This window comes from Lagenorhynchus albirostris, chromosome 9, assembly GCF_949774975.1.
Source record: "Lagenorhynchus albirostris chromosome 9, mLagAlb1.1, whole genome shotgun sequence".
Classification (NCBI taxonomy): Eukaryota; Metazoa; Chordata; class Mammalia; order Artiodactyla; family Delphinidae; genus Lagenorhynchus; species Lagenorhynchus albirostris.
The window spans coordinates 103,533,386-103,558,235 of NC_083103.1; the positions used below are offsets into that span (position 1 = coordinate 103,533,386).

Below are 24,850 nucleotides of genomic sequence, written 5' to 3' on the forward strand. Positions count from 1 at the left end.
TCTCTGTGATTCCCAACAATTCTCTCACAACTTTTTGTCCCTTTTGGGGCTGTGTTCTTACAAAGCTTGCTCTTCCTGCTCACTAATTCTCTCTTCATCTATGTCCATTTTGCATGTAGTCCAGCTGTTTGTTATTATTAAAATTAATTTTAAAAACCACATGTTCATTTCTAAGGTCTCTGATTATTTTTTAAAACTCTGTTCTCATTCCATGAATGTGACTGCCTCACTTTCTCTCTGAGGGTGGTAATCATGCTTCTGAAAGCCCTCTGTTTACTCTTCTGTTACTTTGTTTATTCGGTTTTCACACTGAACATTTCTAGTTTATCTGTCCCTCTGCAGTCCTCCTGTACAAGTTTCTTATGCTGTATTTTCTTGCCCCCATAAATCTTATCCCATCTACTTTCAAAGATTCCTCACAATTTTTGATTCCCTGATGGTTCTTTTTATTTTCTGGTGTTATAAAAGAATCTCTTTCCTCTTAAATTTAAAAAAAAATCTCATATTTTTACTAGAAATTTTTGGCAGGAGTGGAAATAAGTGCATGGACACAGCCTGCCATCATAAACTGAGTAAACAGCATCATTTGAATACACATTTCTTTGATAATTAGTGAGGTCAACACTTTTCCATATTTTTGCTTTTATATTTTGCATTCTCTCTGAAAAATGATCTGCTCATATATATTGCCCATTTATATATTAGGATATGAGATTCTTTTTATAAAATTATACACTGAACCTATTTCAATTCAAAATATCCTAACAGCATTACTAATTTTTCAGTTAAGAAATAATTAAGTAATCCCACGAATCTTCCTGAGTGCTCAATATAAGCTTTTATTTAGTATACTGGCAAAAAAAATTCTGCTAATTTATAGTGATTACTTCTGCAAAGTACTGAATGCTTACCTCTAGACTGTCCTTCAGGGCATCAGAACGGGGAAGCTCTGAGAGCTGGGAGAATCGTCGGTCATAAATACACAGATGAAGATGTTTATCAAGTACCCGAAAATCTTCATAACTTCTTTTAATGATCCAACTTTTGCCCTATGAGTAAGAAAAAGAAAGACTCCTATAATTTGTCTCTATTTGGAATGGTCAGGAACCAGGATTTGTTCCATAACGATGTTATTCATGAGATTTTATATTTACTAATTAACTTGACAATAAATAAACTCCAGAACCCTATAGTGAGTTATATTACATTAAAATGTCAGTAATGGAAAATAAACTAGAACTGTCCACTAAACCTCTTCCTACCACTAATCAAGCCCACTGGCTCTCCTTGGGAATAATAACTGGTAGATGGGAAGATAGCATGTGACCTTAAACCCATGGAAAAAACCATAAAATGATTTTGTATGGGAGAATATTACCAGAAATTAAAGAAAAATAAAACCAGGTCTCTGATCAGTTACCATGAACATTTCTGTGACTGAAACTGGAAATACACTGAAAATTAATTTTCTTAAATTTCATCTAGAAGCATTTGGTGTGCATATATTATCTAGAACCCACTATATCCCCCCACTTCTCAGTCTTTCTTCCTTTCCTTACCTAAACTCACAAGCTCATCAGAAATGAAAATCTGCTCACAGAGCATATTTATTACACACTGTCTTCTAAGTTTCTCTTGAATCTATCACTTTGTAGCCCGAGCTTTATTAAGGACTGACATCATTTCTGACCTCCCTGCTTTTGATCTTCTCTGCCACTCCCCTCCCCCAACACAAAATACAAAGCTTGTCAGGTCACACTGACAAAAGGCCTTCAAAAGCTCCTGTGGGCAGTAATGATGAGCTGGTCCCCACTACACACCATTTGGTTTGACAATTCAGTCCACTTTTATATGGAAGCTTTCATCTCATAGCAATCTGGAGGGACTGCGAGACAAAGCAGCCATCTGAGAACTGAAGAAAACATCTCTACTGTAGCTCTTTTCCATTTGTCTCCACCAGATGGGGCAGAAGCAGAAGGTACCATTTCATGGGAGAGGTGCTGAATTCTAAACACAGGTATGTCCATAACTAACAGGATAAACTTGTCTAGTCCTACTTTGAACTACAATTCTCCATTACACAGATGGAAAGCAATACCACCTCCCTCTTTCAGAGGGCTGTTAGAATGAAATAAGAGAACAGATGTGTCAGATATTTTTAAAGAACAGTCTCCTGGTTCCTATTCTAAGAAATGCTAGTTCAATAAATCTGGAATGAGATCCAGTTAATCTGATGATCAGCCTGAGTTGGGAACCACTGATCCACAAGATTAAGTCCAAACATACTTGCACGTATCAGGGCTTGCATCATCTGGGCCTCTCTAAATTTATAGTGTGATCCCACTCACTACTCCTCCATGCCGTTTCTTTGCTTCCAGTTATGCTCAATCACTTGCATTTCTTCCATGTGTGAAATGTTCCCTTTCTTGCCTATGTGATTTTTAAGTGCTGTTCTTCTACTATGGAAAGTTGTTCTTTTACTCTTAGCTCAAGTAAGCTCCTTTGTTTTTTTAGTTCTACCACTGCCTTCTACCCAAAGCATTCCTGAGTGACAACAGGTGGTTAAATACTTGTTCCTTTGGAATGGCAAAAATAAAAATGAACAACAAAGCAGAAAAAAAGAAAAACAACTTATCGCATAGTTGGAAATATTTTTCTTTCACACATACACATTTCAAAAATTATGCAACACTTCAAATATCAGAAAATTACAAAAATTAATTTAACGTATGTATATCTCCATCACAGAGATTAAACAGATGTCGACTTTTTATTTCAAAGCTCTGGATTTTTTAAATTGAAATATAGTTGACGTACAGTATTATGTTAGTTTCAGGTGTACAGCAAAATGATTCAGTTATATTATTTTTCAAATTATTTTCCATTATAGGTTATTACCAGATATTGAATATAGTCCCCTGTGCTATACAGTAAATGCTTGTTGCTTATCTATATTATGTATAGTAGTTTCTATCTGTTAATCTCATACTTCTAATTTATCCCTCTCCCCCTCCCTTTCCCCTTTGGTAACTATAAATTTGTTTTTCATGTCTGTGAGTCTGTTTCTGCTTTGTATATAAATTCATCTGTACTGTTTTTTAGATTCCACATATAAGTGATATCATACTTTCTCCATCTAACTTACTTCACCTAGTTTATTCTCTAGGTCCATCCATGTTACTGCAAATGACAATATTTCATTATTTTTTATGGCTAAGCAATATTCCATTGTATAAATATACCACATCTTCTTTATCCATTCATCTGTTGATGGACACTTAGGTTGCTTCCATGTCTTGGCTATTGTAAATAGTGCTGCTATGAACACTGGGGTGCATGTATCTTTTCGAATTAACGTTTTCTCCGGGTATATGCTCAGGAGTGGGATTGCTGGATCATATAGTAGCTCTATTTTTAGTTTTTTAAGGAACCTCCATAATGTTCTCCATAGTGGCTGTATCAATTTACATTCCCACCAACAGTGCAAGAGGGTTCCCTTTTCTCCACACCCTCTCCAGCATTTATTATTTGTAGACTTTTTGATGATGGCCATTCTGACCATAGTGAGGGAATACCTTTTTAAAAAAAATTTTAATATTAATTTTTTTAATGGGGTATAATTGTTTTACAATGTTGTGTTAGTTTCTACTGTACAGCTAAGTGGAGTTCCTGTGCTATACAGCAGGTTCTTATTAGTTATCTGTTTTATACATATTAGTGTATACATGTCAATCCTAATCTCCCAATTCATCCCACCCCAACCCCCGCTTCTCCCCTTGGTGTCCATACATTTGTTCTCTACGTCTGTGTCTCTATTTCTGCCTTGCAGACAGGTTCAACTGTACCATTTTTCTAGATTCCACATATGTGTGTTAATATACAATATTTGTTTTTCTCTTTGACTTACTTCACTCTGTATGACAGTCTCTAGGTCCATCCACGTCTCTACAAATGACCCAACTTCGTTCCTTTCTATGGCTGAGTAATATTCCATTGTATATATGTACCACATCTTCTTTATCCATTCATCTGTCGATGGGCATTTAGGTTGCTTCCATGACCTGACTATTGTAAATAGTGCTGCAATGAACATTGGGGTGTATGTGTCTTTTTGAATTATGGCTTTCTCTGGGTATATGCCCAGTAGTGGGATTGCTGGGTCATATGGTAATTCTATTTTTAGTTTTTTAAGGAACCTCCATACTGTTCTCCATAGTGGCTGTATCAATTTACATTCCCACCAACAGTGCAAGAGAGTTCCCTTTCCTCCACACCCTCTCCAGCATTTGTTTGTGAATTTTCTGATGATGCCCATTCTAATTGGTGTGAGGTGATACCTGACTATAGTTTTGATTTGCATTTCTCTAATAATTAGTGATTTTGAGCATCTTTTCATATGCCTGTTGACCACCTCTATGTCTTCTTTGAAGAAATGTCTATTTAGGTCTTCTGCCCATTTTTTGATTGGGCTGGGTTTTTTTTTGATATGGAGCTGTATGAGCTATTTATATATTTTGGGTATTAACCCCTTGTTGGTCACATCGTTTGCAACTATTTCCCCCATTCCATAGGTTGTCTTTTCATTTTGTTGATGGCTTCCTTGCTGTGCAAAAGCCTTTAAGTTTGATTAGGTCCCATTTGTTTAATTTTGCTTTTATTTCTTTTGCCTTGGGAGATGGTCCTAAGAAAATATTGTTATGATTTATGTCAGAGAATATTTTGCCTATGTTCTCTTCTAGGAGTTTCATGGTGTCATGTCTTATACTTAGGTCTTTAAACCGTTTTGAGTTTATTTTTGTGTATGGTGTGAGGCAGTGTTCTAACTTTACTGATTTACATGAGGCTGTCTAGCTTTTCCAACACCACTTGCTAAAGAGACTGAAGAGACCTCTGCCCATTTTTTAATCAGAGTGTTTTCTGCTATTGAGTTGTAGGGGTTCCTTGTATATACTGGATATTAACCCCTTATCAGATACGTGGTTTGCAAATATTTTTTCCCATTCCACAGGTTATCTTTTTACTTTCTTGATGCTTTCCTTTGCAGTTCAGACCTTTTAGTTTTTTTGTAGTTCCACTTGTTTATAAACATTTGCTTTTGGAATCAGATTTTAAAAAATCATCACCAAGATTGATGTTAAGGGGAATACTACCCATGTTTTCTTCTAGGAGTTTTATGCCTTCAGGTCTTACATCTAAGCCTTTAAACCATTTTGAGCTAATTTTTGTGTATGGTACAAGTCTATTTTCATTCTTTTGCATGTGGTGGTCCAGTTTTCCCAGCACCATTTATTCAAGAAAATGTGCTTTCCCCATTGTATATTCTTGGTTCCTTTCCTGTAAACTAAGTGACCATATACGTGTGGGTTTATTTCTGGGCTCTCTATTCTACTCCACTGATTATTTTTCTGTTTTTATGCCAATACCATACTGTTTTGATTACTATAACTTTGTAATATAGTTTGAAATCAGGGCAATGATACCTCTAGTTTTGTTGTTCTTTCTCAAGATTGCTTTGAATATTTGGGGTCTTTTGTGGTTCCAAACAAATTTTAGGGGTGTTTCTTCTATTTCTGTGAAAGACACTATTGGAATGTTGGTAGGGATTGCACTGAATCTGTACATTGCTTTGGGGAGTATGCACATTTTAACAATATCAATTATTTCAATCTACGAGCAAAGAATTATCTTTCCATTTATTTGTGTCATCTTCCATTTCTTTCAGCAGTGCCTTACAGTTTTCAGTGTACAGATCTTTCACCTCCTTGGTTAAATTTATTCCTAGGTATTTTATTATTTTTGATGCAACTGTGGGATTGTTTTCTTAATTTCTCTTTCTGATAATCTGTTATTAGAGTTTATAGAAATGGAACTGACTTTTGGTAAGAAGCTTGAAGCTTTCCAACTAAGATCAGGAACAAGGCAAGGATATCTTCTCTCATCACTGATTTAAAACACTGTGCTGGAATTCCTAGCTAATGCAGTAAGACAGGAAAAGGAAATAAAAGATATATAGATTGGTAAGGAAGAAATAAAACTGCATTTGTACACAGATGACATGATCATCTACGTAGAAAATACAGAACAAAACAACAAAAAAAACCCCATCTAGAACCAGTAAGTGATTACAGCAAAGTAGCAGGATACAAGGTTAATATACACAAGTCAATTGCTTTCCTATATACCAGGCGATAAATAAGTGGAGTCTGAAATTAAAAACACAATACCATTTACATTACCACCCCAAAAATGAAATACTTAGGCATAAATCTAACAAAATATGTACAAGATCTATATGAGGAAAACTATAAAACTCTGGTGAAAGAAGTCAAAGAACTAAATATGGAGAGATATACCATGTTCACGGACAGGAAGACTCAATATTGCCAAGGTGTTAATTCTTCCCAACTTGATCTACAGATTCACAATCCTTCCCCAGGCTAAACCCTAGCAAGTTATTTTTCTGAATATTGAAAAACTGATTCTAAAGTGTATATGGAGAGGCAAAAGTCCCAGAATAGCTAACACAATATTAAAGAAGAAGAACAAAGTTGGAGGATTGATGGTATGTAACTTCAAGACTTACCATAAGGCTACAATAATCAACACAATATGGTATTAGGAAAGGAACAGACATATACATAAATGGAACAGCACAGACAGCCCAGAAACAGACCAACCAAAGTACAGTCAACTGATGTTTGACAAAAAAGCAAAGGCAATATAATGGAGAAAAGATGGTTTTTTTCAACAAATGGTGCTGGAACAACTGAACATCCACACACAAAAAAATAAATCTAGACACAGAACTTACATCTTTCACAAAAACTAACTCAAAAAGACCTTAGCATAAGACACAAAACAATAAAACTCTTAGAAGATAACACAGGAGAAAATATAGATGACCTTGGGTTTGGTGATGACTTTCTTTAGATACAAGAGCAAAGGCACAGTCCATGAAAGAAAGAATCGATAAGCTGGACTTCACTGAAATTAAGATTTTCTGCCCTGTCGAGAGAATGAAAAGACAAGCCACGGACTTGGGAGAAAATATTGGCAATTAACATATCTACTGATAAAGGGTTTTAACCGAAATATACAAAGAACCCTTAACAATCAACAATAAGAAAACAAACAACTGATTTTAAAATGGGCACCTCACCAAAAAGACATACAGATGGTAAATAAGCATATGAAAGGATGCTCCACACCATATGACATCAGGGCAAGGCAAATAAAAACGAGAAGATATCACTACACATCCATTGGAGTGGCAAAAATCCAGAACACTAATAACACCAAATGCTAGGGAGGATGGGAAGCAACAGGAACTTTCCTTCACTGCTGGTATGAATATAAAATGGTACAGCCATTTAGGTAGACTTTTCAGTTTCTTACAACATTTATCATACTCTTAGCACAGGATCCAGCAATTGCACTCCTTGGTGTTTACCCAAATGAGCTGAAAAGTTATGTCTACAAAAAACCTGCACACAAAGGTTTACAGCAGCTTTATTAAAAGCTGCCAAAGTCTGGAAGCAACCAAGATGTCCTTTAGCTGGTGAATGGATAAATGAACTGTGGTACATCCAGACAATGGAATATGACTCAGCACTAAAACAAAGTATCAAGCCATGAAAAGACATGAAACTTAAATGCATATTGCTAAGTGAAAGTAGGCACCCTGAAAAGGCTACATACTATGATTCCAACCATATGACACTGTAGAAAATACAAAAGTATGGAGAAAATTTAAGAAAAAAATCAGTGGTTGCCACGGGCTAGGGGGAAGTGAGAGATGAATAGGTGGAGCACAGGAGATTATAGGACAGTAAAACTATTCCACATACTATGATGGTGAAGACACATTATAAATTTATCCAAACCCACAGAATGCACAACACCATGAATGAACCCTTAATGACAATGGTACATCAATGTAGGCTCATCAGTTGTAACAATGTACGACGTTAGCAGGGGAATGTCCATAGTGGAGGAGGATGTGCATGTGTGAGGACAAGGGATACAAGGGAACCTTGTACTTCCCTCAATTTTGCTGTAAATCTAAAATTGGTCTAAAAAAAAGTTTATTAAATTTATAAAAAGTAATCATGTTCTCTTCTCTCTATAGAGTATTGCTGAAAGAAATAAATAACAATAAGCAACCACATAACGGAAAGAACATTCAGAGCCTCAAAAGGTAAATACTGGGGACTGGATTTCAAAATTCATTTCTTCATATACCAATAAATTGATTTCTTTCAACTTTTAAAAACTGTTCTTGTGCTAGTAAAAAGTCTGCGTTTTTATGCAGATTTATATGCAGGAAATTAAAACCGTAACACATAATTTGCAAATTCTCTCAAACTGTTTTAAAGTCACTCAGTAAAATTCTAAAAATAGTAAAATACCTATCTTTTCAGTAGACGTGGAAGAAAAACTTTAAATTTCATATGTAAAAAAACAACCTTAATCATGGAATTTCCAAATGGGCTGAATAAAGTAAATGATCAGAGAATTTTAGAAGTTCAATTATTTTATGAAGAACAGAACAAAAAATTAACTATATACATCTGTCTAAATTTTAATTTGCAGCTAATTTATAACCTTAATAATTATTACTATCAAGTAAGTATTGCTCTCCAAGGATAACAAAAATCAACAATTCTTAACAAGGCTCATAAAGAAGAATGAGAGAAAAAGAAAAATACCAGTGTATATAGGATCAAATTTCTAAGACAAAATTTTGTTCTTTCTTTCATTCATTCACCAGATATTTACTGAGCACCTACATAGTACCAAGCCCTGGAGTGAGCATTAGAGATACAACAGAGAAAGTACCATCAAACCACTGACTTCTTAGAATTTATTTCTAGTGAGGAAAAAAATACTTTTTAAGTTAATAAATACATAAATAAAATAATGATACTTTTGTGCTATAAAGAAGTGATATCTAACCTGCCTCCTGAGAACTGAGCAGGCACCAGACACAGCAACTGTATGTGTGAATGGAGTGATGAGCTGACCAAAAAAGGTCAATGCCTTGTTTCAGGAAAAAACCCAGGGTCTTTTAGGAACTGACTGAAAGCTAGTGAGACCAAAGAGTAGGAGTGAGAAGATTGTCCCATGATGCTTAGAAAAAGTAGGCAAGGTCCAGATCCTGCACAGCCCACACAGGCCTTGGTAGCAGTTTGGGTTTAGTTTTAAATTCAATGGAAATCTACTGAAGAGTTTTAACCATGAGAGTAACAGGTTTAAATTTACATTTTACCTCATTCTGGCAGTTGAAGGGTTATAATCAAGTATAGGGTGCAAACGCAGATGTTATCAACAATGGCCTAACAAGATACAGTGATTGAGATACAGCTTGGTAATAACAGAGGTGGAAAAAGTTAGACAAAATCTACACATACTTGCGGTCCTTTCTGAGAAGAACAGTCTTCACCCATGTCCTCTGAAGACTCTTTTATCATGAGAAAGTTTATCTTGCAAGAGAATTAGTACTTTGAATTAACTGTATGTATGATGAAGTTCAGTGAAAAGAAAGACCTGATTTAAATCTCAGCCTGGCCTTATCCCAAATAGGGGACTTTACACAAGTTACTTAACACCGACGAACAGCAGTTTATTCTTCTACATAATGGGAATAGTAACACATATATTTCAGAGAAAAGTTTTTAGGTTTAAATAAGAATGTTTGCGATCTGCTTATATTCAATACATTGTGTTCATACACAGATGCTCTTCAAACGTTAATAATCAACTCCACACCCTTAGTAACAACATATTCTAAAGCAACCAAGTGGAGGAGTTATTTAATACCGAGGAATGCATTTCTGATGGTGGAATTTAAAGCATCAGAGAACAAGAGATATTTTGAGACAGAAAAGCATTCCCCTAAAACCAACTGTTTACTCCATCAACGGGGACATAAAGAAGCTTTCACATGACTGTAAATATTTTTTTAACATCTTTATTGGAGTATAATTGCTTTACAATGGTGTGTTAGTTTATACTGTATGACAAAGTGAATCAGCTATACATATACATATATCGCCATATCTCCTCCCTCTTGCATCTCCCTCCCACCCTCCCTATCCCACCCCTCAGATGGACACAAAGCACTGAGCTGATCTCCCTGTGCTATGCAGCTGCTTCCCACTAGCTATCCACTTTACATTTGGTAGTGTATATATGTCAATGCTACTGTCTAACTTCATCCTGGCTTACCCTTCCCTGTCCCTGTGTCCACAAATCCATTCTCTACATCTGCATCTTTATTCCTGTTCTTCCCCTAGGTTCTTCAGAACCTTTTTTTTTTTTAAGATTCCATATATATGTGTTACCATGCAGTATTTGGTTTTCTCTTTCTGACTTACTTCACTCTGTATGACAGTCATTAGGTCCATCCACCTCACTACAAATAACTCAATTTTGTTTCTTTTTATGGCTGAGCAGTATTCCATCATATATATGTGCCACATCTTCTAAATCCATTCATCTGTCGATGGAAATTTAGGTTGATTCCATGTCTTAGCTATTGTAAATATAGCTGCAATGAACATTGTGGTACATGACTTTTTTTTTTTTAAATTATTTATGTATTTATTTATGGCTGTGTTGGGTCTTCGTTTCTGTGCGAGGGCTTTCTCTAGTCGTGGCAAGCGGGGGCCACTCTTCATTGCGGTGTACAGGCCTCTCACTGTCGCAGCCTCTCTTGTTGCGGAGCACAGGCTCCAGACGCGCAGGCTCAGTAGTTGTGGCTCACGGGCCCAGTTGCTCCACGGCATGTGGGATCTTCCCAGACCAGGGCTCGAACCCGTGTCCTCTGCATTGGCAGGCATATTCTCAATCACTGCGCCACCAGGGAAGCCCACATGACTCTTTTTGAATTATGGTTTTCTCAGGGTATATGCCCAGTAGTGGGATTGCTGGGTCGTATGGTAGTTCTATTTTTAGTTTTTAAGAAACCTCCATACTGTTCTCCATAGTGGCTGTATCAATTTACATTCCCACCAACAGTGCAACAGGGTTCCCTTTTCTCCACACCCTCCCCAGCATTTACTGTTTGTAGATTTTTTGATGATGGCCATTCTGACTGGTGTCAGGTGATACCTCAGTGTAGTTTTGATTTGCATTTCTCTAATGATTAGTGATGTTGAGCATCCGTTCATGTGTTTGTTGTTAATCTGTATGTCTTCTTTGGAGAAATGTCTATTTAGGTCTTCTGCCCCTTTTTGGATTGGGTTGTTTGTTTTTTTGTTATTGAGCTGCATGAGCTGCTTGTAAATTTTGGACATTAATCCTTTGTCAGTTCCTTCGTTTACAAATATTTCCTCCCAGTCTAAGGGTTGTCTTTTCGTCTTGTTTATGGTTTCCTTTGCTGTGCAAAAGCTTTTAAGTTTCATTGGGTCCCATTTGTTTATTTTTCTTTTTATTTCCATTTCTCTAGGAGGTGGGTCAAAAAGGATCTTGCTGTGATTTATGTCATAGAGTGTTCTGCCTGTGTTTTCCTCTATGAATTTTATAGTGTCTGGCCTTACATCTAGGTCTTTAATCCATTTTGAGTCTATTTTGGTGTATGGTGCTAGGGAGTGCTCTAATTTCATTCTTTTGCATGTAGCTGTCCAGTTTTCCCAACACCACTTACTGAAGAGGCTGTCTTTTCTCCATTGCATATTCTTGCCTCCTTTATCAAAGATAAGGTGACCATATGTGCATGGGTTTATCTCTGGCCTTTCTATCTTCTTCCATTGATCTACATTTCTGTTTTTGTGCCAGTACCATACTGTCTTGATTACTGTAGCTTTGTAGTATAGTCTGAAGACAGGGAGCCTGATTCCTCCAGCTCCATTTTCCTTTCTCAATATTGCTTTGGCTATTCAGGGCCTTTGTGTTTCCATACAGATTGTGGAATTTTTTTGTTCTAGTTCTGTGAAAAATGTCAGTGGTAATTTGACAGGGATTGCATTGAATCTGTAGATTGCTCTGGGTAGTGTAGTCACTTTCACAATGTTGATTCTTCTAATCCAAGAAGATGGTATATCTCTCCATCTGTTTGTATCATCTTTAATTTCTTTCATCAGTGTCTTATAATTTTCTGCATACAGGTCTTTTGTCTCCTTAGGTAGGTTTATTCCTAGGTATTTTGTTCTTTTTGTTGCAGTGGCACACAGGAGTGTTTCCTTAATTTCTCTTTCAGATTTTTCATCATTAGTGTATAGGAGTGCAAGACATTTCTGTGCATTAATTTTGTATCCTGCTACTTTACCAAATTCATTGATTAGCTCTAGTAGTGTTCTGGTAGCCTCTTTAAGATTCTCTAAGTATAGTATCATGTCATCTGCAAACAGTGACAGCTTTACTTCTTCTTTTCCTATTTGGATTCCTTTTGTTTCTTTTTATTCTCTGATTGCTGTGGCTATAACTTCCAAAACTATGTTGAATAATAGTGGTGAGAGTGGGCAACCTTATCTTGTTCTGATAATAGTGGAAGTGGTTTCAGTTTTTCACCACTGAGAACGATGTTGGCTGTGGGTGTGTCATATATGGCCTTTATTATGTTGAGGAAAGTTCCCTCTATGCCTACTTTCTGGAGGGTTTTTATCATAACTGGTGTTGAATTTTGTCAAACGCTTTTTCTGCATCTACTGAGAAGATCACATGGTTTTTCTCCTTCAATTTGTTAATAAGGTGCATCACATTGATTGATTTGCACATACTGAAAAATGCTTGCATTCCTGGGATAAACCCCACTTGATCATGGGGTATGATTCTTTTAATGTGCTGCTGGATTCTGTTTGCTAGTATTTTGTTGAGGATTTTTGCATCTATGTTCATCAGTGATATTGGCCTGTAGTTTTCTTTGTTTGTGACATCCTTGTCTGGTTTTGTTATCAGGGTGATGGTGGCCTCATAGAATGAGTTTGGGAATGTTCCTCCCTCTGCTGTATTTTGGAAGAGTTTGAGAAGGACAGGTGTTAGCTCTTCTCTAAATGTCTGACAGAATTCGCCGGTGAAGTAATCTGGTCCTGGGCTTTTGTCTGTTAGAAGATTTTTTAATCACAGTTTCAATTTCAGTGCTTGTGAATGGGCTGTTTATATTTTCTACTTCTTCCTGGTTCCGTCTCAGAAGGTTGTGCTTTTCTAAGAATTTGTCCATTTCTTCCAGGTTGTCCATATTATCGGCGTAAGGTTGCTTGTAGGAAACTCTCATGATCCTTTGTATTTCTGCAGTGTCAGTTGTTACTTCTCCTTTTTCACTCTAATTCTGTTGATTTGAGTCTTCTCCATTTTTTTCTTGATGAGTCTGGCTAATGGTTTACCAATTTTGTTTATCTTCTCAAAGAACCAGCGTTTAGTTTTACTGATCTTTGCTACTGTGTCCTTCATTTCTTTTTCATTTATTTCTGATCTGATTTTTATGATTTCTTTCCTTCTGCTAACTTTTGGTTCTTTTTGTTCTTCTTTCTCTATCTGCTTTAGGTGTAAGGTTAGGTTATTTGAGATGCTTCTTGTTTCTTGAGGTAGGATTGTATTGCTATAAACTTCCCCCTTAGAACTGCTTTTGCTGCATCCCATGTTGTGTTTTTATTGTCATTTGTTTCTAGGTATTTTTTGATTTCCTCTTTGATTTCTTCAGTGATCTGTTGGTTATTTAGTAGTGTATTCTTTAGCCTTCATGTTTCTGTTTTTGCAGGTTTTTTCCTGCAATCGATATCTAGTCTCATAGCGTTGTGTAGGAAAAAAATACAATTTCAATTTTCTTGAATATACCCAGGCTTGATTTGTGACGCAAGACATGATCTATCCTGGAGAATGTTCCATGAGCACTTGAAAAGAAAGTGTTTGTGCTGCTTTTGGATGGAATGCCCTATAAATATCAATTAAGTCCATATTGTTTAATGTGTCATTTAAAGCTTGTGTTTCCTTATTTATTTTCATTTTGGATGATCTGTCTGTTGGTGAAAGTGGGGTGGTAAAGTCCCCTACTATGATTGTGTTACTGTTGACTTCCCCTTTTATGGCTGTTAGCATTTGCCTTATGCGTTGAAGTCCTCCTGTGTTGGGTGCATTATTATTTACAATTGTTATATCTTCTTGGATTGGTCCCTTGAGCATTATGTAGTGTCCTTCTTTGTCTCTTGTAATCGTCTTTATTTTAGAGTCTCTTTTGTCTGATATGAGAATTGCTACTCCAGCTTTCTTTTGATTTCCATTTGCATGGAATATCTTTTTCCATCCCTTCACTTTCAGTCTGTATGTGTCCCTAGGTCTGAAGTGGGTCTCCTGTAGACAGCATATATACGGGTCTTGTTTTGTATCCATTCAGCCAGTCTGTGTCTTTTGATTGGAGCATTTAATCCATTTACATTTAAGGTAATTATCAATATGTATGTTCCTTTTACCATTTTCTTAATTGCTTTGGGTTTGTTATTGTAGGTCTTTTCCTTCTCTTGTGTTTCCTGCCTAGAGAAGTTCCTTTACTTAGCATTTGTTGTAATGCTGGTTTGGTGGTGCTGAATTCTCTTAGCTTTTGCTTGTCTTTAAAGGTTTTAATTTCTCTGTTGAATCTCAATGAGATCCTTGTTGGGTAGAGTAATCTTGGTTGTAGGTTTTTCCCTTTCATCACTTTAAATATGTCCTGCCACTCCCTTCTGGCTTGCAGAGTTTCTGCTGAAAGATCAGCTGTTAACCTTATGGGGATTCCCTTGTATGTTATTTGTTGCTTTTCCCTTGCTGCTTTTAATATTTTTTTATTTGTATTTAATTTTTGAGAGTTTGATTACTATGTCCTGGTGCATTTCTCCTTGGATTTATACTTCGGGACTCTCTGTGCTTCCTGGACTTGCTTGACTATTTCTTTTCCCATACTAGGGAAGTTCTCAACTATAATCTCTTCAAATGTTTTCTCAGTTCCTTTTTTTGTCTCTTCTTCTTCTGGGATACCTATATATTAAAATGTTGGTGCATTTAATGTTGTTCCAGAGGTCTCTGAGACTGTTCTCAATTCTTTTCATTCTTTTTTCTTTATTCTGCCCTGTGGTAGTTATTTCCACTATTTTATCTTCCAGGCCACTTATCCGTTCTTCTGCCTCAGTTATTGTGCTATTGATTTCTTCTAGAGAATTTTTAATTTCATTTATTGTGTTGTTCATCATCGTTTGTTTGCTCTTTAGTTCTTCTAGGTCCTTGTTAAACATTTCTCGTATTTTCTCCATTCTATTTACAAGATTTTGGATCATCTTTACTATCTTTACTCTGAATTCTTTTTCAGGTAGACTGCCTACTTCCTCTTCATTTGTTTGGGCTGGTGGGTTTTTACCTTGCTCCTTCATCTGCTGTGTATTTCTCTCATTTTGCTTAACTTACTGTGTTTGGGGTTTCCTTTTCGCAGGCTGCAGGTCGGTAGTTCCCATTGTTTTTGGTGTCTGCTCCCAGTGGCTAAGGTTGGTTCAGTGGGTTGTGTAGGCTTTCTGGTGGAGGGGACTGGTGCCTGTGTTCTGGTAGATGAGGCTGGATTTTGTCTTTCTGGTGGGCAGGACCATGTCCAGTAGTGTGTTTTGGGGTGTCTGTGAACTTCTTATGATTTTAGGCTGCCTCTCTGCTAACGGTGGGCTTGTGTTCCTATCTTGCTAGTTGTTTGACATAGGGTGTCCAGCACTGTAGACTGCTGGTCGTTGAGTGGGGCTGGGTCTTAGCATTGAAATGGAGATCTCTGGGAGAGCTTTCACCGTTTGATATTACGTGGGGCCCAGAGGTCTCTGGTGGACCAGTGTCCTGAACTTGGCTCTCCCACCTCAGAAGCTCAGGCCTGACACCCGGCCAGAGCTCTAAGACCCTGTCAGCCACACAGCTGGTTAGTCATGGCACAGTTGGGACAAATTTAGGCCTCCTGACTGACAGTCCATTTCCTTCTACTGTAAATATTTATGAAAAACTTGATCTTCAGAAAAAATAAACTATTATACATTGATGAATTCTGGTAAATACAAAGGTAGTTCATACAATCCAACTTCAATAAGAACCATTCATTTCAACTTCTCTAAAGCTTACTGTGGAACAATAAAATACTAACTATTTCATTAAGCAACCATTATTCTTAAACCAACAAAACTATACTCAGAGGGGGAAAGATCAGAACCAAATTTTCATTAGGGCACATGTTAAAATAAATTCTTGCAACAGCTAGGTTTAAATTAGTCATTTTAAAATTAACACTTAGGAGCTTCCCTGGTGGTGCAGTTGTTAGGAATCTGCCTGCCAATGCAGGGGACACGGGTTTGAGCCCTGGTCTGGGAAGATCCTACCTGCCACGGAGCAAGTAAGCCCGTGCACCACAACTACTGAGCCTGTGCTCTAGAGCCTGTGAGTCACAACTACTGAGCCCACATGCCACAACTACTGAAGCACGTGCGCCTAGAGCCCATGCTCCACAACAAGAGAAGCCACCGCAATGAGAAGCCTGCGCACCGCAACAAACAGTACACCCCGCCTCGCCACAACTAGAGAAAGCCCACATGCAGCAATGAAGACCCAACGCATCCATAAATAAATAAATAAATAAGTAAATAAATTTATAAAAAAAAAACCCTTAAAAACTGATGTTTTTAAACCAGACTATTTGCCCCACAGAGGTTTTAAGAATTAAATGATATGCTGCATGCCATAACACTTGTGTATTAGACATATAAGTGATCAAAAAATGCATACTGAATTTGGATCTATGCAGTATGGAAGATATGGCTTACATTTCTGGGTTCACAATTTAAAAAGAAATTAAAACTGTAAAAGGCAGAGACAAAGACACCATTACAAGATTCAAAGGTAATACCTAAAGAAATCATATCACTTAACCTACAGAAAGGAAAAAGATCACAGCTGTTTAACTGGACACTTTCTAAGATAAAAGATAAAGCAAAGAAAGTGGGTTCAGATGAAGGACCAAGAATTTTGGTTAAATAAACAAAATTTCAAGTGCACATTATTAAAAATTAGAAATTAGCAAAGATATGAAATATGAAATTAGCTTCTATAACGAATAGATTACAGGGCGTAAGCGTGATCGTATCTCATCTGAAGATTAAGCAATCTCTAAAATCTGTTGTAGATTGCAAATTCCAAGCTGATGCAAGAAAAGCTGGCAATCAGGAAACTGAAGTCCTCAGTAGCTCCTGCTAAGATTTCATATAGCTTAGGAAAGCAACTTCCATAATTTGGGCCTCAACTTTCTCATTTGCAAAATTAGAAGGTTTGATTGTGAGTCTCTCTTGGTTATAAAAAAAAATGATTCTAGTTTAATGTGGTTTATGGCTGACATATATGGCAAGAATACAGAAGGTAAGCCATGAGAACATATCAACGATTACTTACGGTGTGAGGCAGAGGAGAAACGTGACAGCATTATGACAATGCAGTAAATTACTACTTTCGTGTGGTAAATAGTATAACAAGTAGTCTGAAATTTTTTAAGCAGCTTGACAAGATATTTACAACCAGGAAATAGCCTTAATTATCTAGGTCACTAATTCATGGAGGCATAATCAAGTAACGATTATACATTTTAATGTATGGTACCAAAATACCATGCTTACCTTTTGAAGGTCATTTTTTAAGAACAGCATAGGTATTTTTGACATTATGTTTTGCTTATGAGAATAAAAATATTTGCATTGTCAGAACAAATGTAAATCACTGGTAAGAAGAGAAGATGCTAAAAGGTGTAGGTTTTAGATGGAATAATAAGTTCATGACTCACATGCCAATCAGGTACTCTAGATAAAGAAAAAATGTTTTATATTCCTGTACTAGCAATGGTTCATCATGAAAGCATTTGATATTTTCACTTAAAAATTAACTCACCAAGTAGAAGCATTTTTATGAAATATGACATGAAACAGTGATTCAGAGCTGCCCACTTCCTCCAAGATGACATACAGTAAAACACGTATAAATGATATGTAACTTTGAACATATATATACAAACTAAGTTCAATTTCCAATCTCATATTCTCTCACCTACAAATAAAAGCACTTAATTATAAAAGGTTTGCCCTTAAGGTCACACCAAGACTAAGAACTTAAGTATTTCCCATATGAATTAGCCATTAGACTTTTCCAGACTATTTAATTTTTAATTTCAGGTACATGAATAGTACTTTTTAGAAAAAAAAAACCATAAACTCCCCTATCTTACTCTCTCAAAGAAAACTAAAAACTTTGTACATAAGAAAGCTTTCCTAGAAAACACTTGCTTTACAATGACTACTTCAAAGATAGGCAAGAAGGCTCAATGAACAAAGAATAAATAAAGGAACTAACTGCTTACTTGATGGAGGAAATAATCAATGCTACAAATGACATATTTTAAATCTCATTAAGAGCAAGTCATGGTAATTACCCTCAAAAAAGTTCTAATACTAAGATTTAAGAAATAGCACACTTCTGAAACGTACACACATTGTTACACCACAGTGGAACTTACCATCTTGGTTAGAAAAGTGTGCATCTGATGCAGACACTACTTAGTCTGTTCTTTTATTGTAATATGTGACCAGTAGCTGACTCATTTAACCTCATCATCAATAAACAATATATTTCCTTTACTCTTTTTTTTTTAAAGGATTTTATTTATTAATTTGGCCACGTTGGGTCTTCGTTGGTGCACGCAAGTTTTCCCTAGTTGCGGCGAGTGGGGGCTACTCTTTCGTTGAGTTGTGCGTGCTTCTCATTGCAGAGCACAGGATTTAGGTGCGTGAGCTTCAGTAGCTGTGGCTCACGGGCTCTAGAGCACAGGCTCAGTAGTTGTGGTGCATGGACTTAGCTGCTGCACGGCATGTGGGATCTTCCTGGACCAGAGCTCAAACCTGTGTCCCCTGAATTGGCAGGTGGATTCTTAACCACTGCGCCACCAGGGAAGTCCTATTTCCTTTACTCTTACAGGAAGAATTTTTACTTACGTTTGTAAATTAAATATCTATTAAATTGACTCTATTAAACTGATTGTTTCAACTCTGAGTATATGCAGAAATGCCAATATGAATGGGAGAAAGAATAAAATCAAACATTTGTGTTACCGCAGTCAATGTTATTTGTTCATATTTATTCATTCATTTATTCAATGTTATTCATTCATATTTAATTCTCATTAAATTTTATGTGAAATGGAGAACACATCCACAAAATTACCTGACAAGCAATGTGCACGAGGTAGACCAGCTCTTTAGATTCACAGCCATTTTTTGTTACTTCATTCTGTTCTTCTGAAAGTGAAAGCTATGTCAAAGAAGAAAGGGCAAAAGAGAGGAAGAGAAAGTCATGATTAATGAACAAAATGAAATAAGCATTCAATAATACCTGTCCCTCCCCATCAACTTAATGTAAGATATGCCTTATAACAGAACTCTATTGCTTAAAGCAGATAAGATGAAGATTTCAGGATTTTTAAAAAATATGTTTCTACTTGCAAAAGAATAGATACATGTATATGTATAACTGAATCACTCTGCTGTACACCTGAAGCTAACACAACATTGTTAATCAACTATACTCCAATAAAAAATAAAAATTAAAAAAATAAATAAGAAATTAAAAATACGTTTCTAAAATTTTTCTTTGTAGCTTATATCTAAACTAGCAGAACGGAATAACAGCAGTAAATAAAGTAGTACATTCATTCCAAAGCAGGCCTTCACATCCCTGAGGTACAGCACAAATGTGAAAGGAAGGCATTCAGGCGGGCCCTGAGAGACAGCGTGACCAATGGTCTAAAAGAGCTCAGGCTCTATTACAGAGACTGCACACTGGCTGCCAGAGAACAGGCTGGGCCTGCAGACACATTTTATTTCAGACTCACCATGCAGGTCTGAACACTGGATTTTATTTTATTTTTATTTGAACCAGCAGCTAACGTTTAGAAACTAAGCGGTTTCGTATGAAAAATACAGATTTCTGACTTCTATTGAAAAATCTGAAAATCTGAACTACTAGACCCATATTCTCACATGGTCAACAAGTGGCTGGAGCTAAGTGACCACCCGCCTCTGAATGAGGCAAGTATTCTCCCAGAGACTTTGTCACAGAAGCGATTACTCTTTATTTTTTAGTCAATATCTAAGTTGAATGTTAACTCTCATTCATCATGCTACTTGCTTTGTTATTTTTTTACACCCTACTCACTTCACTCATTTATTTACATATCCTTCCCATCTAGGGATGTGAATCTGCAAACTCAGCTCCAGATACAGACAACCCTGAGTTCAAAAGTGCCACTAACTGGTTATATAATGTTGACCTACCTACTTAATCTCTCATCTGGAAAATGGGAATGATATAATAACACCTATTCCCAAGTTCGTTAAATGAGATAATGCATTTAAAGTGTTTACCAAGGTGCCTGGCACTCAGTAAGTACTTAATAAACATTACCTATCATTATAGTTAATGTTGTAAGAAATATAAAGTCGATGAGAATATAGTCTCTATTTTTTGAAAGCAGTATCACTGGAAGTATTAAAAAAGAAAAGAAAAGAAAAAAAAACCTCCTGGTATTAAGTAGGAGAAGTTCAGAGGATAATGATCATTCTCACACTAGCCAAAAATAAGCCAGATTAACTACAAAATGAGTTTTTTAAAAAGTGAAGAGAAACCTATACGAACTAAGTTGCAAACAGGGACAAGACTTTCCTGAGACAGAAGAGATTCGTATGGGTGTGCTCTGATAGCTGGCAAAGACACAGGAGGATAAAGAACCTGCCTTAGACACGGTAAGGAGAAACCAGCCAAACCCCAACTGACTGCATGTGTACTGGAGTGACAAACTAAAATTCCAAGGAGCACCATCAACACCTACCCAGCAACTGACTCCCACAGGTGTTCACCAAGTGGACACAGTCAGTACACCAACGGCGGGGCAGGGGGAGAGAGCAGGAGAACTGAGAGATATGAACCCATGAAGTGTGTGGAGTCTCCCCAAGCACAAGTCAGCGCAGTGGAGACGGGAGAGAAGGCAAGAAAGCTGAGAAAGACCCTCTGCGGCTCTCGGGGCATTTAACAGCTGGTGACTGGAGGTGGCATAGAAAAGCTGAGAGAAACCCCACTGAGGCATCGCGGGTGCTATAGAGTATAAGGCAGCTACACACTAGGATCTGGGCAAGGCTAGCCGGAAGAGAGCACTTGTTGGCACAAAAAGCTGGGGAGCAAAGAGAACTAACAACCAGGTGGGTTGCTCTCCCTCAGTTCAGAAAACTAGAGGCTTAGCAGTAAAGCACAAAGAGATCTCACCAAGTTTCACTTCTCCCTGCTGAAAAAAACAAACTTCCACTCAAAATATTTAAAAGTAATGAGAAACTAAAGCAAAGTTGCCAAAGGCCAGGTCTATAACAGCCATAGGTCAGCTTAACTCAGGGCCTCATCAAACATGACTAACAAAATCTACCACAACAATCTAACAGAATGGAAAAAGAAGGGATAAGCCCATTCCTGAAGATAAAAATTACTGACTTTAGTCTCTACTGTCTCTTATATAACAAATTCGGCATAAAAAATTACAAAACATACATGGAAGCCAGAAATTGTGATCCAAGGTCAAGAGAGGAAACAGGATAAGGGACAGACACACAAATGGCCCAGATATTGAAATAATAAAAAGAATGTAAATTAATTATGGTAGAAGTTCTAAAATTTAGTCTGAAAAGATAATACGTAAGAATATAAGAACACAGGGAATTCTAGCAGAGACTGATCTACTAACAGCAAGCTGAATACAGTAAATGAAAGAATCACTGAACTTAAAAACAGGTCAACAGAAAGTATCCAAGATGAAAAAAAAAACAGAAAAAAAAGAATGATCAAAAAATAAATAACAGTACAGTTAAGATCTCTGAAAGAATACCAAACAGACAAGCAATATGTACAACTGGCGTACTAGAAGGAAATGGGATTGGAATGGGGCAGAGAAGTATTGCTGGGACAACAGATGAGAACTTTCTAAAACAGGTGAAAGATACCAACTAACAAATTCAAGAAACAGTGAACCCCAAATAGGATAAATTTCAAAAATCACTATTAGGCATATCATAATCACACTTTTGAACAACAAAATAAAGACAAGAATCTTTAAAGCAGGCAAAGAGAAAAACATACAACATTAAGGGGAAAATAGATAAGTAACAGCTAAATTCTCACCAGAAATAAGAGAGGCCAGAAGACAAAGAGAAACAGAGTTAAAGTGCTGGAAGAAAAATACTGTCAATTCTATATCCCACTAAAATAAACTTCAGAAAATTAAGAAATATAAACAAATTTACAAGTGACAAAAGCTGAGAGAATATGTTTCTAACAGACCAGTGCAACATAAAAGCTAATACAACTTTCTAAGATTGAAGGGAAATAGTACTAGACAAAAACCCAGAACTTCAGGAAGGAATAAACAACATCAGAAAGGGTAAGTATTAAGTAAACATAAAACACCTAAATTCTCAACAGTAATAGACAGTAGAAGTTTGAGACTATCTTAATAGTTTTGAGAAAAGAAAATAAATTAACCAAGGTTTTATTCATACCTAAACCTACAAGAAAAGAGCAAAAAAAAAAAAAGAATTTTCTGATGAATGAAAACTTAATGAATTTGGACTTCCCTGGTGGTGCAGTGGTTAAGAATCCACCTGCCAATGCAGGGGATACGGGTTCGAGCCCTGGTCCGGGAAGATCCCACATGCCATGGAGCAACTAAGCCTGTGCTCCACAACAAAAGAAGCCACCACAATGAGAAGCCTGCACATCACAATGAAGAGTAGCCCCCACTCGCTGCAACTAGAGAAAGCCAGCACGCAGCAACGAAGACCCAACGCAGCCAAAAATAAATAAGCAAATAAATAGCATTTTAAAAACAAGACACAAAACTCATTAGTTCCCATCAACAAATCCTCACTAAAAAGACTTCCAAAATATGTACTTAAAGATGAAAAAGGGGGCTTCCCTGGCACAGTGGTTGAGAGTCCGCCTGCCGATGCAGGGGACACAGGTTCGTGCCCCGGTCCAGGAAGATCCCACATGCCGTGGAGCGGCTGGGCCCGTGAGCCATGGCCGCTGAACCTGCGCGTCTGGAGCCTGTGCTCCGCAACGGGAGAAGCCACAACAGTGAAAGGCCCGTGTACCACAAAAAAAAAAAAAAAAAAAAAAAGATGAAAAAGGATTCTAGGATAAAGAACTAAGGTATAAAGCAGAAATATTGAGCAAAGAATTCAGCAAGTAAGTATTACATCTAAACAAATCTTAACGTATAACAAAAATAATGATTAATTATAAGAAATAAAGAGATGAAACTATAAATCCTGAACAACACTACCATGGAAGACAAGAAAGAGTAATCTCACTTAAAACATTCTAAGTGCTGGTATTGCTTGAGAGAAAAAGTAAAGACACTGATAAATTTCAGACTAAAAATTAGGTGTTCAAGTTAAATTTTTAATGGTAGCCACTAAAAGAACAGAAAAACCCGCTGTAACTTCCAAACAATAAAGAGGGAGGTAAAATTTTTAAATGTCAATACCTGTAACAGAATTAAGAATAGAAGAAAATCAATCTTCCTAAGTAGAACAGAAGTGAGGGGGAAGGAGAGAGCAAATTTCCAAATTAAAGCAAGGAGATGGGGTGGAGGGAATTAAAAGCAAAACAGTATAGTCAAATGGTTATCAACAAAATGGTGGAGTAGGCAGCTCCAAACTCCAGTCCGTTCACAGAAACATGAGAAAACAAGCAAAAACTCTCAGAACGAACTTTCTCACTACTCTAGAAACAGCAGAAACCCATGAACATGTTCAGGGTGAGACACATGCACGCAAAGGACATAATAAGACCCTAAGCTTTAACCTTTGTTTTATTTTTAGCTCCCGGCATTCAAGGAATTCCCTGACAAAACCCTTCTGGAACACAAGCTAAAAGAAGGGAGCGTTCAGTGAGCACCTATGACAAGAAATACAGTCTTTGCAAAAACAGTGTGGAAAGGTCACAAACAGACAACTGCAGCCTTCACAAAAAAAGACAGCAAACCTGTATAAAGGGGTGGAATCTGATTCCCAGGGTTACACATTATAACAGTCAAATGTCCAGTATGCAACAACAAAAAAAAAATCACAAGATATGCACAAAAAACTTCACAAGAAAAAATAAATAAAACAAAAGAAAATATCCCTGAGAAGTCCGGATACAAAATCTAGTAGTTTTTTTTTTTTTTGGCTGTGCAGTGCAGCTTGTAGGATCTTAGTTCCCTGACCAGGGATGGAACCCACGCCCCCTACAGTGGAAGCAAGGAGTCCTAACCACTAGACCACCAGGGAAGTTCCAGTTTAGTAGATTTTAAACAAACTACATAAAATACACTCAGAGAGCTCAAAGAAACTACACAGAACTAAAGGAAAGCAGGAAAACAATGTATGAATAAGTGAGCAAATCAATAAAAAGAAAGAAAAAAAAGGAACCAAACACAGACTTGGGGGATGACAAATCACTATTAAAATGAAAATTTCACTAGAAGATATCAACAGCAGATTTAGGCAGAAAGAAGAATCAGTTTACTTAAAGAAAGGGCAAATAAAAGTATACAGTCCAGGGCCCTGGTGGTCCAGTGGTTAGGACTCCACGCTCTCACTGCTGAGGGCCCGGGTTCAATCACTGGTCAGGGAACTAAGATCCTGCAAGCCACCCAGCACAACCAAAAAAAAAAAAAAAAGTGAAAGAAAGTATACACTCCAAAGAACAGAAAGAAGAAAGAATTAAGGAAAATGAAAAGTACCTAAGAGACTGTAGGACACCATAAAGAGGACCAAAACAATACATTATGGGAATCCCAGAG

At 36.9% G+C, this 24,850-nt stretch overlaps 1 protein-coding gene across 4 annotated transcripts in view; it reads right to left on the minus strand.

Moving 5' to 3' along the window:
* ARHGAP32 (Rho GTPase activating protein 32) overlaps positions 1 to 24,850 on the minus strand; it is a 269,873-nt gene that overhangs the window by 85,642 nt on the left and 159,381 nt on the right. For all 4 annotated transcript variants that reach the window (XM_060160761.1, XM_060160760.1, XM_060160759.1 and 1 more), the window contains 2 exons: positions 19,186 to 19,272; positions 912 to 1,049 (listed from right to left, as the gene is read on the minus strand). In XM_060160761.1, coding sequence (XP_060016744.1) covers positions 912 to 1,049; positions 19,186 to 19,272 — 225 coding nt within the window. The remainder of the gene's footprint in view (positions 1 to 911; positions 1,050 to 19,185; positions 19,273 to 24,850) is intronic.